This window comes from Lipophrys pholis, assembly GCF_963383615.2.
Source record: "Lipophrys pholis genome assembly, chromosome: 17".
NCBI lineage: Eukaryota > Metazoa > Chordata > Actinopteri > Blenniiformes > Blenniidae > Lipophrys > Lipophrys pholis.
Genome location: NC_137643.1, coordinates 4,810,857 through 4,827,959, shown reverse-complemented (window position 1 = coordinate 4,827,959; position 17,103 = coordinate 4,810,857). Strand labels below are relative to the sequence as shown.

The following is a 17,103-nucleotide window of genomic DNA, read 5'->3' as shown; positions in this document are numbered from 1 at the left end:
AAGTAACTGGTACTTTAACTCCAAATCAAAACCTTGTGGCATGTAGTTATTCTAAAATAACTTTTACATTTTAGTTTTTATGTAGGGCTCTTTGTTATATCAACACCCCAAAAAATGTAAATTAAATCTTAACATGGTTAAATGTTACCTTGCATTTCCTAATTACAATTGTGAAATGTCACTTTCATTTATCTTGCGGTATGTAAAAATTGTGGAATGGTATGATGATACCTAAATTAAATAAGAAAACAAAAACAAGAAGCTTTTATTGACAATATAAAAAGCAAAATTGTGAATGTTTAAAACTGAAAGCAGAAAAAAAGACATAGAAGGAGTGATGTAGCCGACATTAAGAAATATGATTTGGAATGAAGTGATTGAGTACATCTGAATTTCCCAACTCTGCTTTTAATGAACACATTTAGATTTTTGATTATTAATTTTCATTCTGGCCTTCACAGTTAAACCTGACATACCATTGTGTGCAACCTTTATATTCCCTTGAGACTTTTGTGAGGATAATTGTGGATGAGAAGTGAGAATAAATGTCCACATTTGACACAGAATTACAAGAAAGAATGTCTTAACAATGAGTTTAACATCGAGCTGTAGACGATACTAGAAAGAGAGGTTGGTTGTAGGATTACATCAGAATCAGCCTCTTCTGAGTCATCAGCAGAGCTCTCTCTCTCTCACACACACACACACACACACACACACACACACACACACACACACACACACACACACACACACACACACACACACACACAAACTTTCCCCTCAGTCTTTTCTTTCCAGGCTGCATGATCCTGTCACGTGATCAAATTTGGTCCACAAATGGTTAAAAGGAAAGCTATTTACCTCTCAACCCATAAGTTTTAAATTTACTCTGTTTAAACTATTCGGCATGAACAGTGAGGCAAAGGTTTATTCTGTTTACATACGTCAGGGAATTATAAACAGACTAAATTAATGGTTTCACGGCACTACAAGTTTTTCAGTTACAACAAACTGCAATCTACCAATTTTGCACAGCCACTACTCACAAACAGAAGAACGCCATACAATAGAAAAGTGATGTTGTGTTACTGTGACCCTAAGAAGATGGATGTTTAATGCAAGTTGTGAATAGAATTTATGTCAACACCCATGTCAATAACTGTTCAAATGCACATTGAAACGTAAGCAACTGGTCTTGATTTGATTTATTTACTTTGTCATTTTTGTAAATATAGCCCTTACATCGATTGGATATAAAAACAGGTCTAGGGGTTATGGCTGTCAAGCAACACAAGAATTAAAGTTTTATTTTGGTGGTGGAAGAAACAGACTCACATCAAGTTGTTGAAAGTTGAGACATTAGTTTGAGTTGTGTTCAGTATTCACACTAGAGGAAGCTTAAAATGTCCTCGTGATTTCTTAGTTATGTGACACTATATTGGTCATCAAATTAGATTCATAATCACTTGCACAAAATGATTTAATCAGAAGCCGCTTTACACAACATTGTCCCCTGATAGCTTCAGTCGTTCTACAAAACCAACCTAAATCAACAGGCATGTTTTCCATTAACAATCAATACTTTTGTTAGTAAACTTCCAATTCATGTGTCGACAGACAATCACTTGTTGTTCACTTCTTAATACCGAGGGTCTGACCCAACAGTCACACTTCATCAAACACGCCTGCTCAAATCAACATTGCACGTTTGTTTGCCGTTGTGTTGCTCTGTTTTTTGAGACTACCCCTGAAAATGTTGCAGAGTAAACAAAATGTGTCGTGACTGACCGAGGAGCCGAACGCTCCAGACAAACACTTTAGAATTCCTTGTTACAAGGCAAAACTTTGGTCGGTGTTACCAACAGACAAAGAAAGCCGATAAATTGAATCAACATACCAAATCAATCGTCCCTGAAATGTCACGTAATCTTTTTGAAAACAGGACGACCGTTTTAGCTTCAAACTGACATCACTTATCTGTTAATCAAACTACTTATTGGTATGTTGATTCAGTTTTAACCTATCATAGTCATAGTAATGCTTATGGTTTTGTTTGGTGTGTGTGCGTGTGTGCGTGTGTGCGTGTGTGCGTGTGTGCGTGTGTGTGTGTGTGTGTGCCCGTGTCTGCTATGTTGTGGTATTTATCTTCTCAGGGCCGAGGCAGGGCGCACCCTGGAGGTCACCACAGGGCAAACACACTGAGAAAGACAATCACACTGCAATTTCAAGTCAATAATTAACCACAGACACTCATATAGGGAGAACATGCAGACTCCTTTCTCAGTGTCACAAACACAAACTGGTCCTCGCCCTGAGAGGAGAGTTTTCTCCAAACAGAAAAGAAAAGAGCACAAAACGATTCACTACTTCTCCGGTTAACTTTTTCAAGAGTTTTTCATCACGTAAAACACTTTGTTTTGAATTGTCTTGTTTGCCCGAAAAGTCCACAGAGATGAGGTCTGATTGATTGAGGTGTGAAGGTGTTCACAAAAAAACAACAACTGGATTTTCACCTCTCTCATACTGGTCTTTGTGTGGAAATGATCAATCGGGTATTCTGTTAGAAAAACAAGCACTGCTGCATGACATGGTTACTTTCATGCTGTAATCAGCAGTTGACAAGTAGTGACCCCAAAAGGGTCGTTACAAGGGGAAATTTTTATTTTTTTTCCTGCACACACCTTGAAACTGTTGTGCTTTCCTTCAACAAGGGCAGGGATCCATTATTTAAATCTTTTTCTTAGCGTTTTCACTTTTTGTTTTTACAACTAAAGAACAATGCGTATAAATAGATGGTTTGAAATGCAACAGGGTCATTCAATGTGCATGTTGGGGACAATAAAATAAACAACACTGAGTCAATTGAGCCCAATTTGCTTCTACATCCGAAATAAAGTCCGTGATTGACCGTTGTCCCTTGAAAATAAAAGTTTAGGACAAGACACAACCAGGGATCAGTTTTAAAAGAAGACAACATGAAGACGAACAAGCTGACTTGTAAATGAATGAACCTGAGCATCGACATTTCAAAAGGATCCGAGAGGAGGGGTTAGATTGCTTGAATGTGAATTAAATCAGTGTTTTTTCCTTCAGAAGTTTGACTTGCTGGAGAGAATGAGAACAAATGGTGTTATGAATGTAACTGTTGGACGTCCAGTCTGGATTGTACATAACCTAAACAGTATCTCACAAATCAGCCACGAAAGGAAGAGCCGACCGCTGGCACAGATAAAACCAACCAAGATGATCACTAACAAGAAGTGAGATTAAGATTAACACGCTTCCTAATCCTATATGAGTAATCTCTTTTACAGCATATGTCTTTGAGCCTTCTTAGATTTATTCGAGTGGTGCAGCCACAGTGCTGATGTTCACTAGCAGGCTCAAACAAGTTGAAGACTGACGGTAGAGTTTGACTTGTTATTAAGCAGAAACCAGGCGGAAAGGCCATTGTGTTCATCTTGTCATTTCATTGTGCTTTCACTCTCTCCAACTGTTATTCTTTCATACAAGACAAAGAACAAAGAATGCACACAAGCATCAGGACAGGTTCTTCACTCCCACTGATGATTGAAGTAACGGCTATTAATAATTGAAGTACAAGTTTTCTCATGTTTCTGATGGATGATTGATGTTTTCAGTTGAAAGGATAAAAGAGAACATGCTGAACGATAAAGATTTGCTTGTTGCACATTCTAAGAGATTAAGTTTTTGTTATTTCTATAATAATTCGGTCATATGTGTGCAGTGTTTGACCTTTTCCCCTATGTGGGCTTTCTCTGGGTACTCCAGTTTCTTCTTTCGTAGTCTGAAAATATCTATTTCAAAGATAATTGGTGACTTCAACAGGTTTTATTATCTGCAACTGTGGTGGACTGGTGACCAGTGCTCATCATTGCCAATCATGGTGTCAGCTGTCCCCTTTGTCTGATAAAACAGTGTAGAAGACGGACAATTGACTTCTGTGTAATTTCATTTCTTTAGGTTGGATCAAACTTTCATGTTTAAACATTGACGTCCCGTCCAGTCAAGGTAAAAAAAAAAAATTGTATATTACTGTTCACAGTGCATCGTGTATTCTCAGTTATATAGTATAAAAGCATATACTTGTAGTTTTTTACATTAGCATTTCAGGATGACTTTGAATCTGCCTACTTAAACCAGTTAAACTGAGTCATGTCATTGGATCACATGCCTTTTTAAAAAATCTTATCCTGATATTTTCTTTACATGTCTTGAATTATTCAAAATACGCAATTGGATGGCGGTGAGAAACAATGAGATAGGTGCTGTTTGTGTAGGATTAGTAGAATTTGTGGCAAAAATAAAAACACAAGAGACTTTAATCTGTTTCGCCAAACTGCATTGGAAAACTCTCTATTTCTCAGAGTCAGTTGAGCAGATTATTAAAGTATTCTTTTAAACGTGTGGAAAAACAACACAAATTGTGATTCCATATTTAAAGATATGCACTTTGCACAGGTTATTTTTTTGTTCTTTTTCAACCATACACTGAGGTCGACTTGTCATATTTAAGAAAAAGTATTTGGAAAATAAGTGATTACATTATTACTGAAATAGTAGTTTACACAGGGTGGTAAATATAAAACTGGATGTCAATTAAAAAATAAATGCGGTGACACAAAAGTGAAATACCATGGGATTTTTGTTGGAATTACACTTTTTGTATATTTTATAATATAATTCACATAGTGTCAGATCAATAATGTCAAACTGTGAAATACAAACAAAAAAGACAACTGTCTGAAACCTTGCATTGGATTCGCGTCTGCTTTTTTATGGGTGTTGCTACGACAGATATTTCAGCCTGAGTTGTGACAAACTGCCTTGATAGCATACAGAAGGAGGAAATGGAAATATCTAGCTATATTAGGACAGTAAAGACAGTCGTTGACTTTTGAAGGGCCTCGACCTGTAACGTCACTTGGATTAGCAATATATTGTCTTATGTCTCCCTCTAGCGGCAATTACTAATCACAACACCAACGAGTACAGTGCAATGTGTGCAGTTTATTATCAATAATAGTAAAGCACAACAGTGATGTTATGATGTTGGATATTAATAAATTGCGAGTTGAGAAAGACATAGTGGCCTTAATATGATTTATTTTTAAATATGAAGACTTGTCTGCCACAATCTGTCTCGTGCGAAAAGTGCCACAGAAATAAAGTTTAATAGACTCTTACCTCAGAGCAAGAATATTTCAGTTCCAGGCTCGGCTCTGAGGCCTTCCTGTGTAGAGTTTGCATGACCTCCCTGTGCGCACATGGGTTTTCTCTTGTTACTCCAACCACAGTCCAAAAACAATCATTTGAGATAAATTGCTGATCATGTTGCACACAAGGTTCGACGTTAGTGTGACTGTCAGTGTTTCAGTGTTCGTCCTGGGACGGACTGGTGACCAGTACAAGCTGCACTCTGCCTTCACCCTACACCAGCGCTCCTCCATGGGATAAAAAGGAATGGCAGATGGGTGGACTTTGGCAGTTTTATAGAAAACATCATTTTGTACAAGAATCTAAAATTGCTTCTATCTGTTTCGTCCCCTGTCGTCTATTTCTTTTAGCCAAGCAACCGTTATACGTCACTCGAGTTATATTTGATTCCACCATCTCCAAAATTCACCACTTGGCAATAAATACATTTTATTAATAGCTTTTAACCACTTGAGGGCAGTCGATGTCTGTCGTTCAGTTGTTTTCTCAGTTGATAGGCTGCCAGTTTTATACATGCTGATTCACCAGGCGGAGTGTATTTCCAGGAAATCACATGGTTTCATGGCCTGATGGTGAAGTTACCCAGGATAGGCACTCGCAGTGCTGTTTGACGTGTAAACGCCACCAGTCTGTTTTTAGTAAATGAGGTCAAACCCCGGGCTCACAGTTATCTCTGATATTTACACTACAGTGGATATTGTGGAAGTAAAGGAGGGTCCCCTGTATGAAACTTCATCATGCAAGAATAATTTTTCCACGAAGCATCTATATATTTTGCTTTACATGTGGCATTTTTACAGTTCTGTCTCATCTAACAGGGGTCTATACTCTATATACCTATAGCAGCATGAATACAAAATGGATCAGGATGATCTTAACCCTACATTAAATACATTTTATTGACATTTTATTGGATACAGCAATATCAACTGTTTTAACAGTTTAGCGGTTTTAGATATTAGTACAGTGATTGACATTTTAACAATTGAGGCTGTTTCTGTAGTTTTAACTTTGAGCTTTTTAGTAAATTTTGGACTGCAGATCCCAGGTCTGTACATACTGTATATCCACATAATTAAGAAAATGCTTGATAGGGTGATATTTGTTATCTCTGAGCATTGAAGATTTCTTGCATTTATGTGGGCATGTAGCTTTAAAGGTTGTGGTCACCAAACTGCTGTCACCTATCCGTGGTTTCCTCCTGGTCTGCCATTTACAGCTGGAGCTTCAAGTTCATCCGGGATTTAGTCTTCTGCTTTGCCGATCCTGTTTTTGTTTTTTATTGTGTGCGTGTTTTCCTCACCAGATGTCAGTCAAGTGCAGTGATGTGCTCTGCATTGAGGGTTTCTGGATTTTACCTTTCCACCAGGCTCTGCCATTTCCAGTAAATCACATGACCGGTAGTAAGAAGCCTATCACGCCTAAAAGTGGTGATGTTACTCTGCTTTAGGGTTTGGTCACAGGTCAAGGTCAAAGTGTTTATCAGCTGGCAGGGGTTCAGTTTCTGTTGAGATATTTTTTCTCTCCAAACTAGTCGTCAGATCAGTGCTTTATTATCGGTGTTGTTAACCAGAGGGGACTTTCCTGAGGCAATCGTGACGTGCCTGTAGTTGTATTGGACAGTATTTGTTTTCGCCACCAGGTTATAAGAGCTCATATCATCTGTGAGCAAACCGGCCAATGCCGATTAAGTGTTGCAATTGTTCTTCTCCCCAGGGGAAGTTAGGGGATTCACAAAAGGTTGTGGGGATTTACCTGCCAATAATCAAACATAACAAAATCCCAGGCAGTGAACAAAGTCAGCCAGTTTTGCTGGAGGCAAATCATTGATTCATCTTCTCTTCTCTTCGACATGAATTCATGTTCCAAACACACTCAGCAAAACTCAATGAGTTGTGAAAAATAAAGCAACAAACATTACTGTAGGACGCCTTACCGGGTCAGTTCTTTTTTTACTTTTGATTTGAGAAAACCACACGACAAAAATATCATGTTGCAGTGAAGCTAATCTGCCCAGCAAGTCTTTATCTCCTGAAGGTGACTCAGCAGGATCCGACATTCTGTGTTCATAACTGCGTCATGTAACAAAAAATTGAATAAAATACACCAACATTATAAAAAAGATATTTTTATGATGTCGCATGTCTGATCTAGTTATGTTCTGCCTGTTTTCACAGTCAGAAGAGTGTCTTGGGAATAAATATTAGCAGAATGCTTAGGCAGGAGGCAATAATATGAGTTTATAATCATGGACAGTATCTCGCCAGGGGCTGCAAAGCATCAGGAAATATCTGGTGGTCAGGGGGAGGCAGAGGAACGATGTAAACATCTTTATTCACCCTGAGCTTTTACAAAGGTTAGTGGGCTTTTAACTTCCACTACAGCAATATAAAATCCTGAACAGTGGAGAGAGTCAGTTAATTTTACAAATAAAAACATTTATGCAAATTGTTTAAATAATTGCATGTTCCAGTATTGTTCTATCTGTCTCCTCTTCTCTTCTCTTTTCTCAACAAACTCAAATTTCAAACACACGAAACAAAACGAGACTAATAAGTGTTAAAATAATGCTGTAATGGTGTCATCCTTTATCATTCTGCGGATTTATTGAGGAGAGGCAGCGCAGGTATCAGGTTGCAGTGAAACTCATTTGTCAAGCAATTGTTCTGTCCTGGAGATGAATCAGCAGGATCTGACAGTCCTCCTGCATGAAGCGTTTTACTGGCTGAAAATCCAGTCCAATAACAATTTAAGAAGATAATACTTTGGTTTGGTTGTACACCTGACTTAATTCTGTCAGGCATGTTTTCAGAAGGGAGTTGATTGGATGTATAAAACAGAGGGTTGTCTGAGGAGAAGGCAGTGACATAAAGCTGTGGTGTTCAAAATGTGGGTCTGGTCACCCCGGGGGTCGACAGAGAGCTTCAGAGAAGCATCAGCATGAAAAATATGCAAGTTATTATGTGTCTCTTGTCGGAACAAAATGTAATGATTAATTAAAATGATAAAAAATGTCTTTGATTTCAACCAATGCTGGCACGTAAACACTACATAACCACATATTAAAAATTAAAACCGCCTTACCAGCATGTAGAAAGTTATATATTTTGCTATGCCTCCCAACAACTGTTCACAATTATAATGCTAAAAACATTAGGTGAGTGTGGCATTAAAAAAGTATGAGCTACTTGGAGGGAGAGAAAGCATAATCAGTATCAGTGTTCACGAGACGTGGTTCATCTTTACATACTCCAAAATCCCTTTTGGAGTATGTAAAATCCCCTCTCAACTTTTTCATGTTGGATACATGAACAAAAACAACACAAACAAGTCAGTGAACATTCCTGTGAGTGTTAAAAAAAAGGATTAGAAAATCCAAATCTATAATGTGTATTTCCTTGTTATATGAAGAGCCATGTTGTAGATCTTTCACCATATCAGATAGAACACTGGCACAGTTTCTGAAATAAACACTGGTTAAATTATTATTCTTATTTATTTATTATTATATTTGTGTAAAGATACTAACTTGAATTTTTCTTGATGATTTCACAGATTGAATTCAGTAAAACTGACTTCTCCTCAGATGTACGTTTCTCAGCAAAGAATGTGTTTGTTATGTCAAAAAAGAAGAGAATGAAAAGAATCAGTCTCATGACCTAGGGCGGGCCCGTGCCGTGGTTGAGTTTGGCAGCGAGCGAACAACAAATTCAAGAAAGAAAGTGAAAGAAAGAAGAGAAGGGACTTTCCAGCGTGGTGGCATGGTAAAGTCCTATGGTGCAAAACTGGTTTAGCGCAAACAAAAGAAACGTTGACATAATGCGTATTCTGACAAGTTGGCGCACAATGACGATCCAGAACATACAAGAGTAACACAGTGTGGATAGAGCGTGATTATTTATATTTACTAATGTTTAATGTTATAACTTCTGCAAGGTGTCTGCCATTTTGTTGATTGGGTTTGTGTCGGGAAGTGGCAGCCTGAAATGGTGGACACTGGGTGTGTCTGGCCCTCATCGCCGAGAGGCGTTGGGAAAACAGCCAAGTTTAAAGATTAATCGATGTGTCAGCTTTCACCAACAAAGACATTCATTTCTGCTGGTCCACAATAAATGTTATTTGTTTGTCTATAGCAGGTGTTTTCAAGGGACGGACGGTGAGCCCTCAATCAGCTCATAACGCAAAGTCCCACACATTTGTTTTTAATGGCTGCACTTCCGAATGAATTCTTCATGTAATTCAATAATTCATAAATAATTAAATTCTCCACTCCTTTCCTTTTATCGGGATATTTTATTGAATCAAAAGGACATAATCATAATGGGAAAGGGCACTCCCTGACTCCCACCAGCGGGGGTGCCAGAGAGCTTTAAAACTGGTTCACTTGTAGAAGTCCAAGTTTCACCTTTATAGACAACAACACAGCCTTTATAGGCATGGTGTATGAATATGTTAATTAAGATTGATCTGTAAGATTATGCAAGAGGAAAACATGTCACTGTAGGATTTTTGTTTTTCTGTCGTATATTACAATACAAACCATTTCCAGTTGTTGTAGCTACATGCACTTTAAAAAAAAAAAAAGCCAACAGCTTTATTATCTGGCTTTGCGATATTATCAGAAAATATAAGGAAATTGTTCAGATAATATAAGAAAACGGGCTCATAATTCAGCCAATGTTAAGGTCAAGGAATGGGCACTGAGACCTTGTTGTGGATGTACACGTGAAGCAACATGACTAAATGCATATGACTCTCAGTGTATATGAAAGCAATTTAAAAACAAAAAATTAAACATGTGATCTTGCACAAACTTGGCTCAAAACATGCTTTTTAAATTTTTTTTACAGTTCCCTCAAAAACTGAAATGAACCTTAGCAAGGTCTTAGCAAGTTTTAAATCTACTGCGCTCATTTAAACGAGGAGGAAGAAATGCAGAACCTGTCTGACCTCAGGCGCCATTTCGTGGATTCACAGGCAACTCGACAAAATGGCGGTTGCTATGTTGTGTGAAGTCAGCCTGATCATTGTCAACGGAGCGGTTTGATGTTCCGAAATCACACTGCGTAACTTTGGTATTTATGACACATATGACTGGGCGACTTTCCAAAAAGACACACTGGCAAAAAGAGCAGAATAAAGTTGACAGGTAGGGACTTTCCAGTACAGCTTCAACAATAACCTCTATAACCAGCATGTTGATGAGGGTTCCACGGAGTTCATTTAATTATTTTTTTTTAATTCTCTCATCTATTATCCATGCACACCAGACATAAAACCAGCAGACACTGATATTTAGATTCATCATAAAGTTTAAATCAACCCTGAATCATATGTGCACTTATGTCAGTAGAACATAATGATTCAGAGTATTATCAAGTTTATTCATTCCTCACTCAAATCAGGATGATTTATTTCACATTGTTGTTTATGTAAATAAACATTTTCCATATCTTTATCCCACAGGTCCATTTGTCTTTAACACTGCATTTTCTAAGTTAGATTAGCTCATTATAGGATTATTCTCTGGACAGGTCACCTGACCCTCACAAGACAAATACCACAACATGGCACACACACACACACACACACACACACACACACACAAACACTGAGACAAATGCAGTTTATTAATCTTTTATTTGTGAGATAATCTCCATTAAATGTCATTTTGTTCTCAATAGAAAAAAAAATAAAGCTTTAAGACTTAATCCATGTGTCAAACATTAATGTCTTTATCAAACACCAGGACAGAAAACATGAAATATCATACATAGAAAACACACAGGCTTTTGTATCCTATGAGAAATACCAATTAAGTGCAACTTGGTTAACAAGATGGGACGAGGCTTGTTGTGCAGAATTTGCATGTTCTGCCTGGGTATTCCTCCAGGTACTCACAGTCCAAAAACATATATTTGAGGTTAATTTGTGAGTCTAAAGTGCCCTTATATCTTGTCATATTAAAACTTAACGACGTTTTCACATATCGTTGATCACTGCTGTACTTTAACTGGCTGCATTCATGTGCTTAGTGAAGGTTACGTGTTCCACCTTGTGAATGTTTTGCAGACTTTAGTGTATTCTCTGATTCTGAATTTACACTGAAACATCATGCAGATAATGAGAATAATCACCATGGAGACATCTTGTCTTTGCAGGAGGACGTAGAACGCACAAGCTGCATGTTCCAACAAATACTGTGTTGTTGAATCACGCCTCAGCACATTTTCACTTTGTGACAGGAAAGGTTTAAATACCAACTCTGGAGAAGAAAATCCAAGTTATAAGAATGTTGAAGTGTCCTTGTTTATGAACACGTACTGAAAGGATAACAATCTCCAAGGTCCTCAGAACAACAAACAAGTTTCTGAAAACATAACTGGTTCCTCTCGGTATGTGACGATATGTCATGAACTCAGAAAAGAGTCTGTAGTTTGTTACTGTGACGAGTTGTCCTGAGTAAAGAGCTCATCTCTGAGTTTGTAGTAGCTTCCCCTCATGTCCATCAGCTCACGGTGAGTGCCTTTCTCCTGAATTTTGCCGCCTCTAATCACCACAATCTGATCAGCCTTCTCAATGGTCTTCAGCTGGTGCGCGATCACCAGAAGAGTCTGGTTGGGACAAGTGGCCAGAGCCTGCTGCACCTGTACAGAAACATTAAATAAATGAGTTAACCAACAACATGTTTGTTCTGATGCCAATGAGAATGTTTCAAACAGAGTAAAAACTCTTGGAGCATACTTTGAGTTCGCTGTCAGTGTCCAGAGCACTGGTTATTTCATCCAGAATGAGGACCTGCGGCTGTCTGACCAGAGCTCGAGCAATGGCGATCTGCTGCCGCTCACTTTTGGATAAGCGGCCGCCACCTTCACCCACCTCTGAGAAATGGAAAGAATAACAAAACATTTTTCAAACATAAAGGTTTAAGGCAAAAAAACAACAACTACAAATTACAGAAATATATGATTGTAAAGAACCTTTCACAGTATTGGATCTATTATCCTATTATTATTGTAATGCATAAACTGACAATACCAATAGTCTCACGATATATATTTCATTATGAAGTATGCAAACATATAAACTGGGTCTTTCTGTCAGAATTAATAATAAATAATGTCGATAAAACAACATGGAGAGAAGTTCATACGCGTGTCATATCCTTTCTCCAGCTGCGTGACGAAGTCGTGGGCGTTGGCTTTGCGTGCTGCTTCCTGGACCTGATCCAATGAGCAGCCAGTCAGCCCGTAGGCAATGTTATCTCTGATAGAGCCCGAGAAAAGCACCGGCTCCTGGCTCACCACTGCAATCTGACAACACATATTCACATAAACAAAACGTCCTCTACAGCTCCTTATATATGTGTTAGGAAACACACAGGAAAATGTGATATAAGTATGAGTGACTAAAGGTAAGAAAATAAAACAACACCACTGCATTCAGATGTGAGGAAATATAAAGAAAATGCTATACTAGATGAATGCATTACATTTTCGACTTGTTTCACTGTAGATTTCCTTTAATACAAATCTTTGGCTATGATGTAAATCAACAAACAACACCGGATTCACCCGCAGGCAGAGCACATAAGCTGTCAACATAAAGTGTGTGAGTCATCACCTTTTTATGGAAGTAATGGTGGTCATAGTCTTTCAGTGGTTTGCTGTCCAGTAGGATTTCTCCATTCCCATCCAGCGGCTCGTATAACCTCTCCAGCAAACTCACACAAGTGCTTTTTCCTTCTCCAGACGGACCTACCAGCGCCGTCATATGACCTGGCTTCAGCTCCAAGCAAAAATTCTGAAAAATATTACGACGAGTGGATACACAGTTTCTTAAAATGCAGCTTAAGCATAAAATGAAATTAAGACTTATTAAGACTGAAAAATACTGTAAGTCAATCAATTATTTTCCCCATTTTTCTTTCTATGCTCATTCATTTTACATAAAAACCCAACTGAGTCTCACCTGCAGCACTGTGTTTTGGGGATTTGAAGGATAGGCGAAGTTGAGATCACGAAAGCTGACGTGTCCCCTCAGCTCCTCAGGTTTGAGTTTTCCCTCCGTGCTGACTTTAGGTTTTCGGTCAATGTACTCAAAGACTTTCCCAGCAGCTCCAACTGAGTTCAGCATGTCCCCAAAGATGTAAGTGAGTGTCTGGAAGGGCAACAGCGCAGGGCCGAGTTTATGAGCTGATCATTTGCAAACAAATGTACATTATCAGAGTAAAGAAAGAAAAAATAAGCTAAAAGATCAAATGTTGAAATAATTTTTTTTGTTGTCATTTATTAAAAAGCCAAATTAAAACAGACTTTCCCTTAAATTATGAAATTTACAATCCAAATGTACATAACATAGTCACTCGCACAAATAGAAACAGCAATAGGGGCCTGATTATATGTTGATTTTCTGTGACTTCCCATGTTTATTACGGACAGAGGCCGTTTTAAAAGGCACGTTTTGATGGATGTTTAACTCAACTAAACTCTAAACCTTTTTAAACAAATATAATCGATATCAAATGGTGGCGTATTCATTTTGTACATGTATTTCTTATCCTTATTCATCTTTTAATCATTCTTATTACCCTAAAATATAAACACAATTTATCTTTCACTAGTTATATTTTAATCATTTAAACAGATCATAGTAATTTATTATTAATCTCACTCGTAGACTTTTGCCACTTGTTTAGGAGACTAGATCTGTTACTCAGTATGAACCCAGACCACAAAGTTAAAAGACACAGAAACTCTTGGTGATTTTACTCTTATTGTCTACGAGCAAGTCCTTAGCTGGTTAAAAAATCAATTTAGCACAGCATAGCACTGTTGTGAAAGTAACAGAAGTAGCAGAATATATGTCAGAGAAAGTGTACAGAATGGTGTTTTGTCGACAGATTTTAAACAAATTGTTAGTGTGAACTTGACGTTGTGAGATACCCTGATGTTGTCTCCAAGTTCTGACTGGTAGAGGATGAAGGAAACCAGGTTGCCAGTGGTCATCTGTTCGCTCTGGATGAAAAGCCTGCCGTAGTACAACATGAGGACCTGCATGCCCAAGCCTGTCAACTGGAGGCGCATACAGCAAAATAAATAATGTAAAATAAGCTTAGATAACTAAAATCACCTTATCGTCCCACGGCTACTCACCCTTCGTACGAGGAGGTAAAGAGCTCTAATTGTGTCCCTGCGAATCCTGAGGCTGCGTATGTCCAACAAGCGGCTGTGATAGCGGCGGGCTTCATGTTTTTCCGTGTTAAAGCTCCGAACCACACGAATACCAAACACCACCTCATTTGCAGTTTCACTTGCCAGAGCCATTGAATCCTGCATTGCTCGGGACAAGCTCTGAGGAGAGCATAGCAAACAGGGAAATACACGAAGACATATGATTAAACTTTGTCCAAAAAGTAAATTTTTCTGACTTTTTTTCCCAACATCACGTAGAACAACACATCCTTATATCCAACATGAAATCATGGTTTTATCTTCTCACAAGATGTCTTATCATCCCAATGGCACTGTTTTTGGATTTTGGATTTAAACCACAGTAGATGTTTTTTTCATAACTATGGCTTTAAATGTATATATCTCATCTCTGTACAAAAAAGTTTCAGTTTTTGTTTTTACAGTATTGGGAATCAGTAAAAAATGCATTTTGTTGTCATTATATAAAATCAAATCTGAAAAGAAATGAGGAATTGTTCATAAGAGAAGGTACCAATGAATAATTTCTTGATAAACTTTTGTGGTTGGCATTTTCACCTCAGAAGGTCAGTGTGTGTGTGTGTGTGTGTGTGTGTGTGTGTGTCTCTTTGTTTGCCCTATGATGGAGTGCTGACCTGCTCTGGTGACCAAATCTCCATCTAGTTTCAGGAATCATCGCCACCTCAACCAAACCTCAGCTGCAGGAAAGAGACAGTTGTTGGATGAATAATCTGCTTTTACCTGGTAGTGTGTGTCGTAGATCTTCTGTATGAGACCAGTGATCGGTGTCTCCATCAACACAAGAAACGTGAGCTTCCATGAGAAATTCATCATGAGGGAGATCATGCCCAGTGTTTTGATGAGAGTCCTCAGCAGCACGTTGACATTAAGACAAACTGTTCTTCCCATCAGATTTGTGTCTTTTGACAACCTGGATGTGATTTCACCTACACAGACAACAAATTCAAATTATTTGCACTTTCTTTCACACCACAATGATTAACAGGAAGATCATCATTGTGTTCATGTCAAGTTAAACGGCCTGTCTAAGTGGAGTTTCATGTTTTCCACGTGTGTCTGGGCTCCCATGAAATAGCTGAATATTGTATTATAAAAGCCGTACCTGTTTTTGTGGTCTCAAAGAATGCAATTTCCTGCTTTGTCAAAGCCTGAAACAGCTTCACTTTAATTCTGCAGGTGAAGGAGCCGATAGCACAGAGTAGCACCCCCCCTCTGCAGCCTGCGCTCACAGAACTGATTGGTCATGAAAAAAACTCTGTTAGAAATGATCCATGAGGCACAGACAAATGTGAGGGGTAAACATAAGCCTATACCTTCCCAGAGAGTACAGGCTCATGAAGAACAGAGCAGACAGGAAGTCATTTGGCTGGTAGTTACTGCGAAGGATGTCAATGACTCTTCCAGTGTAGAAGGGGATGAACATTTCACCTGAAATAAAACACAGAACCAGTCAAATGAAAACAATCATCATTATCATTAATTGCATCACATTTCACTGTGTACTTTCACTATTCAATTTAGTTGTAGCTGAGTTGTTTTCAGTATGATATGGTGGATTTTTATTCTACTTTATGAAATTACGATATCTTGTGTTTTCAGAAAACTCCCCGGCATCTTTTATTTTATTGTTTTCTTTCATGTATTCATTTATTTAGTTGTATTTATCATATTACCATCTCCCCAAAGTCTGACAAAGCAGCATAGGAATGGATATTTATATTGTTATTGATGATTTGCCTCTCTGGTCCTACTTAATCAGCATCACCGCGGCTGACGGATCATTACGCAAATAACGGATCCATTATTTGCGCAGTGCAATCAGTAGCTCTTGCAAATCTTTCAACAGCACTTAACATAAGGATACAGGATTGGCTTCAGAATGATCACATCATCATATTTTATACTTACAGATGACAGCCAGCGACAGGAACAGCAGGCCCCCCAGCAGCAGGAGGTAATCGGGTTTATACAGGTAAAGGACTCTCATGAACAACACTTTGGCTTCTTGTTTATTCTCCTGTGGCTCCTTGGTGCTGGAGAAGGTGAGCTCCCAGAACAGCGCAGCAGCCAGAGACGCTCCGGCGCACATCAGCCAGCAGCGCACATCGGCCGCTGCGCCACATTCACCCGCTTCATTGTACAGTGCGGTGGTTCCGGTCTCGAACACCGCGGGCAGCAGACTGTACGCCGTTACAAAACGAAGTAGGAGCGGGTTAATGCCACCGAATGTGAGCAGAGAGACAACGGTAAGAGCTGACCATCGCAGAGCCGCGGATGTCCAGAAGCGCAAGAGATGTCCAAACGCGCTGTGCGTAACCACAGATCCTGATGCGTAAAAGAGGAACAAGTCCACGCAAACTGCTGCAGTTAAAGCCGAGACTTTTTGAAATATCGTCCCAATATTACCTGCCATCTTTCAGCAACCCTGTCCTTGTATGACCTGCAGTGTGTCAGGACGAGGACCGAGTTTTCGATTGGTTTCAGTTTCGCTTTCTGGCAACACCAGGGGTTTCCCTGAAATTTGCAGGACATACTGCTGCATAGCTGCACTGAAGCCACGCAAGTGGGGGTTTCTATTACTGAAAGGGTGAATTTTTATAAAATTATCATCCCATCTGATCACAGCTCA

The 17,103-nt window shown here is 38.8% G+C and overlaps 1 protein-coding gene across 1 annotated transcript; it reads right to left on the bottom strand.

Moving 5' to 3' along the window:
* Positions 1–10,852: 10,852 nt before the first annotated feature.
* On the bottom strand, positions 10,853–16,978 carry tap2a (transporter associated with antigen processing, subunit type a). Its single transcript, XM_080484951.1, has 11 exons — positions 16,383–16,978; positions 15,788–15,902; positions 15,577–15,707; positions 15,195–15,400; positions 14,397–14,594; positions 14,187–14,315; positions 13,213–13,401; positions 12,865–13,044; positions 12,395–12,554; positions 11,986–12,122; positions 10,853–11,888 (listed from the first exon to the last, which is right to left on the bottom strand). Exons 1-11 carry the CDS (start codon positions 16,885–16,887, stop codon positions 11,682–11,684), a joined length of 2,157 nt encoding a protein of 718 aa, XP_080341077.1. The 5' UTR covers positions 16,888–16,978; the 3' UTR covers positions 10,853–11,681.
* Between the last annotated feature and the right edge of the window lie 125 nt (positions 16,979–17,103).

Coding starts and splice junctions, on each gene's coding strand:
- tap2a (XM_080484951.1), bottom strand. CDS start 16,887: ATGGCAGGTAATATTGGGACGATATTTCAAAAAGTCTCGGCTTTAACT. Junction 15,903..16,382: donor CCTGTCGCTGGCTGTCATCT/GTAAGTATAAAA, acceptor GTTTTATTTCAG/GTGAAATGTTCATCCCCTTC. Junction 14,595..15,194: donor TCTACGACACACACTACCAG/GTAAAAGCAGAT, acceptor TGCTCTCCTCAG/AGCTTGTCCCGAGCAATGCA.